Raw genomic sequence first — 10,844 nt, 5'->3', positions numbered from 1 at the left:
TCAAACGCTATTTTTCAGTAACGGATTAACAGATGACTGACCATGTAAAGGTATTCAAGACTTGGCTTCAAAAGAGCTATATATATACATATATATATATATATATATATATATAGTTTGGGGTCTGAAATCCTGCTGACGGATTACCTTTAAGTCCTATGATGGACTTGATTACTGAATAAAGGCCATAATTATGAAACTATTGCAGAAGTGTGTGCATTAATATATGAATCCTATAGTAATAATGTGACCTGTGTTCCACTGAAGCTTAGGCACCACAATTTGTGATGAAGTTGGATCTGCACCGCCACACATACTTTATTCCACTTTGTGCTCTACCTTTGTGCCAATAGATTACTTGGTCATGCCGTACTTTAATAATATTCAGTCTGAACATTGTCAGACGTTAAACAATGTGCCATTTCTCACTATCTTCCAAATTGAACAATTATCTTTATCATTATGGAGCAATAACCATCCCAGATCATCACGACTATTCTCATATTGAAGCCTTCATTAGTAACCCCAAGATAAAGCCATAGAGAGTGGTACATCCATTTCTATTAGATGAAAATCCATACACACAACCCATTACAATTATGTAACAATGCTGCTAGGTTAGTCTTTGTGTTTATTTGTATAGCCAGGCTATCTGACGGCTTCTTATGTGACAATCTCTATACTGGATGTTCTGTATTACTCTGCATGAAATGCCTTCCGCTCACATTCCAGCTCAGTGGTGCAGAGCAAGAGATAAGAAGCAGAAGATGGAATGATAAATATTAATAGGTCTTTTCAATTCTCGATACAGCAGACGCAGCCTAAAATCTAAACACCAAATAACAAGGGACAATGCAGGAGTATAACCATAGTGGCAACATGTATTATCTGCCAGCATTTGTTATAGTAAGAGGTAGTAGGCATAAAAAGTTATTTGGGACCAAGTCATTTTCTGTGTTTATGGCCATATACTATTTTAGTAACTTTTTTTTACGTTTATTTCCTCAATCTTATACTGGACACATTATACTTTTATATAAGTAGCATTTTAATAATGTATACATATGCATCCCATCTTTATGAATTTGGGGTTAACAAGGAAAAAAATCCCATTATCATGTGTTGTAAACCTGAACTAAACGTACATGTATTTATAGTACATGTTTTTATCAAAGACCATACATTGGGGCACTTTAGAGACAAGTGAATGTTTTGAAATTCGAATTCGCTAGCTTAGCCATAATTTTTCCTAAAATTTGATTTCCAGTTACCGTAATTAATTCACCGTAAATTATAAGTACAGCAAAGCCTCTAAATGCCTTGAAAATATATGTATAAAACTGTGAGGTCTCCTAGAACTGTACCTCTTTAATGATCTTTAATGGTAATGCACAGCCTTAGTAATGTCAAAGTAACCTCATCATATACAGCTCTGGTAAAAATTAAGAGCCCACCACATCAAAACCCTGTCATGGGCAGCCCATTCTCCAGACCTGAACCCCATTGAAAACCTCTGATGGATAGTCACAAGCCATCAAACAAAGAAGAACTGCTTACATTTTTGCACCAGGAGTGGCATAAGGTCACCCAAAAGCAGTGTGAAAGTCTGGTGGAAAGCATGCCAAGACGCATGGAAGCTGTGAGTAAAAATCATGGATATTCCACAAAATATTAATTACTGAACTCTTCCTGAGTTAAAACATTAGTATTGTTGTTTATAAATGATTATGAACTTGTTTTCTTTGCATTATTTGAGGTCTAAAAGCACTGGGATTTTTTTTATGTAGGCCAGAATATTGTGCATATGCATAGCCATACGCACAAGAACCTGTTAAGGCTATACTGTAATAGTCAGTCACCTCCTACAGTTGCATGATCAGGTTTAAAGGGGTTTTTCGTACCAAACAACGCTAACTTTAAAGTACATTTTAAAAAATAGATCTTGGATTAATCATAATTTAATTGAATGTGATTAAAAAAATGTTCCTGTGCTGAGATAATCTTATAAATGTGCCCCTGCTGTGTATTGTGTAATGTCTGTGTCTGACTGTGCAGAAACATGGTTTAATCATACCACAGCTCCTGAGCAAGGGAGAAAGCAAAAGAGAGTGTATAGACACTGCAGCATGGGATCACAGATTATTCTTTTTGTGAGATAAAACCATTCCCTGCCTGTTTTTAAAAAAATGTTGTACCTTAAAGAAAAAATTCTTTACGACCCCATGCTGTGATGTCTGTATACTCTTTTGCTTCCTCCCCTGCCCAGGAGCTGTGGTATGATCAGACCATGTTCCTGCACAGTCAGACACAGCCATTACGCAGTACACAGCAGCAGCACATATATAATATTTTTTTAGCACAGGAACCTTTTTTTTAAACACATCAAATTGAAGAAATAATTATTGCAAGATCTATTGATCAAAATGTACTTTATTTGTGGAACAACCCCTTTAAGATATTGCACTTGTATTGAAGAATATAACTGCAGTTACTTACCATACTGTAGATCATTTGATATTTCTACATGGAAAAGAATCTGGAAACTTTCATGTTCAGATATTGCAGATCTCTACTGGGGGACTAGGAATGCGATCATTTTTGAAGGCTTCAAACCAAATGACAGCTAGCTTCCAAGGGGATACTGTAGTTGTCTCCTTTATTATTTGTGTGTTTCTGTTATGAAGCCTACACATTGTATATGGATTAATTTACTATTTCGTAGACCTGGTATGGGTTGTATAGGGTTTGATCATCTTCAGCATTGTTACTGAGCAAAACGGAGACATCTTCCACAGAGTCCCATAGAAAGCTACAATCTGCAGAAAGCCCTGGTGAGAAAGGTTCAGGATGAGGGTTTGGGATTGTGTATGGATTCTCGGGACAGTCTTCTTTTCCATGTGAGAAGAATATAATGACAAATTTCAGTATATTTAGTATCAATTCTAGAAATTCAGCAACTGTGCAAACTGAGACCCCAATCCAAAGTCCAACTAGTCCTCCGATACTTGAAAACAGGTCTACTAGCTGAAATAAGAAATAAAGTATACATTTTACATATTGTCTTTGGAAAACAATAATAGATTACTTTGCTTTAGACAGAATCAAATCAGTTTAATTATCAAAGTTGTGTAAATATAATTAGACAGAAAACTACTATTATTATGTTTACTTAAAGGGATATTCTCATCTCCAAGTTCATATCAAAATATGTAGTAGGTGTAATAATAATAATATTAGCAAATAGCTCCAGTTAGAAATGTAGTTTAGTTATTTTCATTAACTATGTCTCTTTCCTCATGTGCAGGCGTTGCAGGACCATAGGTATCCATGGTTATGACCACTGATATAGTGACAGTTACCTAGTGTGATGCTAGTCACAACCCAGGGACAGGCCGCGAGTCAGCAAAGTCAGACGTTCCGAGGTCAATACCAAAAGAACACGTAGTAAACCAAGAGAAAATACGAAGTCGTAAGTCAGGTCATATTCCAGGGTCAGAATACCAGAGAAATAGTGGATAAACAAAGGGGCAATAACAAATGGGTAGTCAGAATATGGTCTAAAGGTCAGCAACAGAAGATCAGAACTTACAGAACAAGGATCAGGCGAAAACACATCAGAGAGTATAAGCTTTTGACTTGCAGTGATCTGGGCCAGACAGCTCAACTAAATAGCAGGACAATTACTAAGAACAGGGAGCACCTGTGGAAATCTCTGCACCTCTCAGTCTCAGATAGGTCAACCAAGCTGTTAATCAATGCTCTGACAGCTCAGCACACCCCAGCACAGGATAGAATGATAGAGCTGTCTATTACTGAGTCCCAGACACTCTGAGCAGAGGTATCGTTAGTCGATGCCTAGTTGCTATTAGTCATAACCATAGATACCTAAGGTTCTGCAAAGCCTGCACAATGGGAAAGAAACTATTCTACATTTCTAATTGTAGGTACGGGTGCTTCTCACGAAATTAGAATATCATCAAAAAGTTAATTTATTTCAGTTCTTCAATGCAAAAGACGAAACTCATATATTATATGTTATATAGATTCATTACAAACAGAGTAATCTATTTCAAGTCATTATTTCTGTTAATGTTGATAATTATGGCTTACCGCCATAAAGAATACTTTATAACACCAGCTTGAAAAATAATTTTAAAATCCAAAATGTTGGCCTATTGAAATGTATGTTCAGTAAATGCAATCAATGCTTGGTTAGGGCTCATGTTATGATTAGGTAACCGAGGAGGATAGCAGGGGAATAGACTAGGCAACCAGATAACCAGAGCGGTTGGTAACTTAGCGGATTGCAGACCCCTAAACTGACAACACAACTAGAATTAACCTGGGACGTACCAACGATGCCCTAGATGCCTCGGCACAGCTAAAGAATTAGCTAAGCCTAAAGAGAGAAAAGGGAAAGCTAAATTCCCCCGGAGTAGAACCCCAAAGGAATAGATAGCCCCCGAACATATATTGCCGGTGAGACAAGATGAGGCACAAAACATGCAGAAAATAGAGTAAGCAAATGATGGGGCCCAAACTGTCTAGATAGAACAGGACAGGAAAAGATACTGTCTGCAATCACGCAAAAAACCCTAAGAAAAAATCCAACCGGCATAGGACTATTGGTCCCCGGTTTAAAGTGGGTGACATGGTTTGGTTGTCCTCAAAAAATATTCCTATGAACGTTGCGTCTCCAAAATTTAAGCCAAGGTTCATTGGACTTTATAAGATTTTGGAAATCCTTAATCCCGTTTCTTTCCGTTTGGCTCTTCCAGGAACGTTTAAGATTCACAACGTCTTTCATAAATCTTTGTTGAAAAGGTTTGTGGAGCCCATGGCTGCGCCCCCTGATCCTGTATTGGTTAAGGGTAATCTTGAGTATGAAGCAGAGAAGGTATTGGATTCTCGTCTGGCTAGATGGAGACTCCAGTACTTGGTCAAGTGGAAAGGTTATGGTCAGGAGGATAATTCTTGGGTGTTAGCTTCTGACATTCATGCTGAGAGATTGGTTCACGCCTTTCACCGGACCCATCCTGATTGGTCTGGTGGCTTGGGTGAGGGTTCGGTGATCCCTCCTCAAGGGGGGGTACTGTTGTGAACACTTTTGACCTGGCTTCTGAGTTTGGGCTCCCTCTGGTGGTTGCTGTTGGTAATGGAGCTGGTCTGGCTGACAGAAGTCAATCACTGGAGGAGGATGTTTGGAGGTCAGGTGTTACAGACTGGAGAGATTTAAGTGAGCAACCTTCCCTCAGTTGTCGGTGATTTGGTTTTCTTCCTGAGCATTTTGGAAGTTTGCTTGCCTCCTGCTTTGTCCTGCATCTTTCAGATAAGTTATTTGTCTGCTTGAATCTTTTTGCATTTGATCTATTTTTTGCTTTCCTCTGATTTCTGCTTTGCTGGTGTGAGTTCAGCCTTGTTCCCTGCTGGGACCTGTGCTGGACTCTGTTCCATATGCCACAGCTTATATCAGTCTTTTCAGTATTTCTAATCCCCTGTTATATCAGTATCTTTTGTTTTTCATCCAGTTTACACCAGAGTTCTGATTTAGTGGGGGAGAGGTCGTGTGGCCTCAGTATTTTTGCATATCAGATGTGTTGGATTTTTTCTTCTTTAGAGTACCCTAGAATCTACAGTTCTACAGAGAAAAAGGAAAGCTAAACTGCCCCGAAGTAGAACCCCAAAGGAAAAGATATCCCCCCGAACATATATTGCCGGTGAGACAAGATGAGGCACAAAACACAAGCAGAAAATAGAGTAAGCAAATGATGGGGCCAAAACTGTCTAGATAGAACAGGACAGGAAAGGATCCTGTCTGCAATCACGCAAAAAACCCTAAGAAAAAATCCAACACGTCTGATACGCAAAAATACTGAGGCCACACGACCTCCCCCCACTAAATTAGAACTCTGGTGTAAACTGGACGCAAAACAAAAGATATTGATATAACAGGGGATTAGAAATACTGAAAAGACTGACATGAGCTGTGGCATATGGAACAGAGTCCAGCACAGGTCCCTGCAGGGAACAAGGCTGAATTCACACCAGCAAAGCAGAAATCAAAGGAAAGCAAAAAATTGATCAAATGCAAAAAGATTCAAGCAGACAAATAACTAGTGTCGAGCATTCCGATACCGCAAATATCGGGTATCAGCCGATATTCGCGGTATCGGAATTCCGATACTGAGTTCCGATACTTTTTGCATATCGAATACCAGAATCGGAAGTTTCCATAATGCTATGAGCCAGTTTGATTTGATTCAGCCAATGAGGAATCCTAAGAAGTGTGGGCACATCCTGTTAGGCATGTAGGCATGTTAACTAATGGCATGGCTGTGATTGGCTGCTGAAATGATGTCATGATGCGCTATAAAATCTGCCGCCGCCATTTTGGGTTCACTCTGCTGTGAATTCAGTTAGGGACAGGACGTTGCTCTTGTGACTCTGAGGGACAGTTAGAAATATTGATTTGCTAGATTGTGCTTTACCCAGGCTAGTTTAGCAACCCCCGTGAGAAGCTTCCTTTTGCCTTGCAGCGCTGTTCACAGCTGTCTGCAAGGTCTGTGTGAGTGCAGCTCATGCTGTAGTGTGTCCTGCAGCCACCTCTGGTTGTAGGCCGCTCAGTGTGCATCACTGTCTCATAAATATTTATTTTTGTTTTATTGCTGCTCATTTTTCATTAATTCTCCTATTAGTGTGCATCCATCCGTATCCATGTACATTGGTTGCAAACACTATATAGGAGTAAACAGCGGAGCCTTTCTGCAGCCTTTCAGTGCTAGTGCACAGTTCTCTGCACTGTTCACGGCTGTCTGTGAGGTCTCTGTGTGTGAGTGCAGCTCACGCTGTAGTGTGTTCTGCAGCCACCTCTGGTTGTATTCCGTTCAGCATGCGTCACTGCCTCATACATTGTTCTTTTTTGCTGTAGTGCTGCTTATTTTTCCTGAATTTCTCCTATTAGTGTGTTTCCATCTGTATCCAGCTAGACTGGATGCAAACACTACATAGGAATAGATAGAGGAGCCTTTTTTCTGGCTTGTGCCCTGCAGCCCCAGCCTGATTAGTATTAGCCTATTTTTTTGAGCCTCATCTATTGCATTGTAGGTTACCTTCCTGCATTGTAATAGCTCCAAAAAGTTTGTGATACTATCTTTGGTCACATCCTTTTTGTTTTTTTAAAAAAAACACGTAAATAAAGTTCACCAAACACTCCACTTGACAGTTGTGTAGGCCACATTTGCTCATATTAAAGTGTAGTCCACACACTTTATAAAATTAGTGTTTCTTATACCTGTTAAGAGCTGTTCAGGAATAAGCACACTAAGCCCCCCCTTTGTACTTTTCTGCCTATCTTTATAAGTCTACCAAGATGAAGAAGGCAGGGAGTAAGGCACACGTGGTCGTGGGCGTGGAGTTTCAGCAGGGAGAGGACGTGGGGATTCTGTGCCTGCTGCGGGCACCAGTGGCTCAGCATCCCACAGTTTGACCAGGGAACCTTTATGAGCAGCTTTGTAGGACCTCGCCGTACCCCACTGCTGCGGGATGAACAAATTGAAGCCGTTGTCGGATGTATGGCAGCTAACGCATCGACTTCAATTACTTCCACATCCTCTCAGGGCCAGAGCACTGAAGAGCAACCATCTGTCTCTTCACCACCTGCCAAACTGCCCAGGCAGTCAGAGAGCCCTGGACAGGAGCCATCTCTACTTCTGTTCTCTGAATCTCTTGGCTTGGAAACAGGGGGCCAGCCAAGCAACATTCTAGAATGTGAAGAAGAGAGAGTATGCAGTGATGCGCAACTGCTTTGTCCCTCTGAATCTGAAGAGGCGGGTGGGCCAGTGCCTATGGTCAGCACACCTCAGTACGCATCAGATGATGAGACTCAGGTGCCACTTTCTGGTGCGTACTGTGCTGGCGAGACTACCCAGGAGAAGCAGGTGTTTGAAGAGGGGAGTGTAGATGATGAGGTCCTTGACCCATCATGGCGTGAGGAACAGGAAGGTGGTGGGAGTAGCTCTGAGGAAGAGATTCCCCGAATGGCCAAAACAGGAGGGAGAGGGAGGGGTCAGACTTGGTTGCCTCTATCCTCCACTTCGGCATCCATTAGGAGCATTCCTCTTCCAAAACCCAAAACGGGCGCTCCCAGCACTTGCAGTGCGTGGTCCTTTTTTGACACAGTTGCAGATGACATTTGCTTTGTCAAATGCAAGCTGTGTAATCAGAAAGTCAAAAGAGGGAAAAGTGTCAGCAACCTCAATACCACAAATATGTGGAAACATGTGCGGACTGTTATGAATGAGTCACCGAGGAGGAAAAACAAAAACAAGCTAAGCCACAGAATGCCAGAGAGGTTGGTAACTAAGCGGATTGCAGACCCCTGATCCTATCTACACAACAAGCAGTAGCCGTGGAGCGTACCTACGATGATCCTAGACGCCTTGTCACAGCCGGAGAACTAAATAAGCCTAAAGCAAGAAAAGGGGAAATCTAAACTGCCCCAGAGCAGACCCCAAAGCAATAGACAGCCCACAAACATGTATTGTCGGTGAGACAAGATGAAAACACAAACACTGATAGAAAAATAGGCTGAGCAAACGATGGGGCCCACACTAACTAGAAAGGACAGGAAAGGAAAGATGCTGTCTGCAATCACGCACAAAACCCTGCCAAAAAATGTCCAACACTTTCTGATAACAAAAACCCTGAAGTCGCTAGACTTCAATTCCCTATATCAGCACTCTGGTATATTCTGAAGACAGAGCAAAAAGAGACCAATCTGATCAGGGACAAAAAGCAAACTGGCATAAACAGAGATATAAGAATGGAAATTCAGCACAGCGCCAGCAGGGGCTGGCTGACCACAAAAACTGAGTAAACCAGACCAAATCTCATGTGAAAACATAGCAGAGCACACTTAGCTTGAGAAGGCAGGAACAGAACTGAAAACCAGAACCTCAGGGTAGGAAAAAGTCACCAGCACAAAATTAGGGAGTAGGCTGTCTTAAATCCAGTCAGAGACTCCTGATGTCCACTCACAGTCCTCCTCCTCAGGTGGCAGGTCTCTGCCATTTAGATCAGCTTCATTACCTAATGCCACCACTAGAGGGAGCCCGGATGGAGAACTCACAACTCCTCTGTCAACACAGCCAGCTCCACCACCCTCACCAGAAGCCAGAGGTAAACCAGAAAATGAGTTCACAACAGCGGACCAAGCACGTGGTGGAGTTACAAAGACACACTGAAGACGTAGGCCAACCTACAGCACCACCTACCACCTCTTCAGCTCGTGTTGTAGCCTCTTCCTCCAGCTCACACACAGCTGGTTCGGCTTCCTCACAGGATCGCCATGGAAGAACCTCTGGCACTGTTGTCCAGAGACCCAGTGACATTCCACCCACAGCACCACGTTTCATGTCATCCTCACACTCCCAGGCCACTCTACAGCCAACAGTAGCAAAAGCATGGGAGAAAAGGCAGCCATACTCGACAGACCATCCCCGAGCACAGGCTCTGAATGCTGGCATTGCAAAACTACTGGCCCTTGAAATGCTCTCATTCAGGCTGGTGGAGACTGACACCTTCCGTAACGTCATGGCATTGGCAGTCCCACAATGAACCGTGCCCAGCCGCTTTTATTTCAGCAGGCGAGCCATCCCTGCCCTGCAAAAGCATGTGGAGAGAAAAATTAAACATGCGCTACTAAACGCCGTCAGTAGCAAGGTCCACCTGACCACCGATGCGTGGACCAGTAACCATGGACAGTGACGATACCTTTCCCTCACTGCCCATTGGGTCAATGTTGTGGAGCCGGGTACAGATCTTGAGAGTGGCGCTGTACGTGTTCTGCCAACTCCAAGGATTGCAGGAATCCAGTCTGTACACATTGACTCCTCCTCATACTCCAGTTCCTCAGAATCAGTGCTGCAGGAGCCGTCACGGTCTACCTCCACACGGATCCGTGAACGCTTACCTGTTACGACCGATATGAGTACAGCCGTGGCCAAACGTCAACAGGCCATACTGAAATTAATTTCTTTGGGGAATCTAAGCCACACAGCGCAGGAGCTCTGGAATGCCATCAAGCAGGAGAGCGACGTGTGGTTTGTGCCAGTGAATCTCCAGCCAGGCTTGGTAGTGTGAGACGATGGCCGAAATCTGGTGGCAGCTCTGGGCCTAGGCATCCTCACTCACATCCCATGTCTGGCACATGTGCTCAACTTGGTCGTGCAGAGCTTTCTGAGGGACTATCCGGATCTTGATGCACTGCTGCACATGGTCCGCATAGAGTGCGCTCACTTGCGGCGTTCCAGCATGGCAAGATCGCGCATTCCAGCTCTGCAGCGCCCATTCTGCCTTCCGGAACATCTCATCATATGTGACCTACCCACCAGATGGAAATCAATGTTACATATGTTGGAGCGGTTGTGTAAGCAGCAGGCAGCAGTAATGGAGTACCAGCTGCATCAGGCACAAACAAGTCGCACTGCGCGCCGGTCACAGTTGACCACCACTGAGTGGGCCTCTATGAAAGACATCTGCCACGTTTTGTGTGCCTTCGATGATTCAATGCGGATGGCGAGTGCAGATGATGCACTAGTCAGCATGACTATCCTCCTTATCTGCATGCTTCAAAAAACACTGCAAGCACTAAGGGAGGAGGTTCTGGAAGAGGTGGAGGATGAGGAGTCACAAATGCCATCTGCTTCTGGACAGTCTGCGCAACGTGGTTCCTCACAAAAGCCTAGGCAGGGGACACTTTGTGACGAGGATGAGGAGGAGTCAATGGAGGAGGAAGACATCTCTCCAGAGGAGGGAGGTACACGATGCTCTAGTAGTCAGTATGT

At 43.2% G+C, this 10,844-nt stretch overlaps 1 protein-coding gene across 1 annotated transcript in view; it reads right to left on the bottom strand.

Annotated features, from left to right (window-relative positions):
* Positions 1-2,703: 2,703 nt before the first annotated feature.
* Positions 2,704-10,844, bottom strand: part of LOC141069483 (epithelial sodium channel subunit alpha-like) — an 80,865-nt gene continuing 72,724 nt past the window's right edge. Inside the window, exon 10 of the mRNA XM_073560792.1 lies at positions 2,704-3,024. Coding sequence (XP_073416893.1) covers positions 2,704-3,024 — 321 coding nt within the window. The remainder of the gene's footprint in view (positions 3,025-10,844) is intronic.

This window comes from Dendrobates tinctorius, unplaced genomic scaffold (assembly GCF_039654945.1).
Source record: "Dendrobates tinctorius isolate UK_male_01 unplaced genomic scaffold, ASM3965494v1 ptg000001l, whole genome shotgun sequence".
Taxonomy (NCBI): Eukaryota; Metazoa; Chordata; class Amphibia; order Anura; family Dendrobatidae; genus Dendrobates; species Dendrobates tinctorius.
Note: the sequence above shows the minus strand (reverse complement) of the source record. Positions and strands in the feature narration are given on the sequence as shown.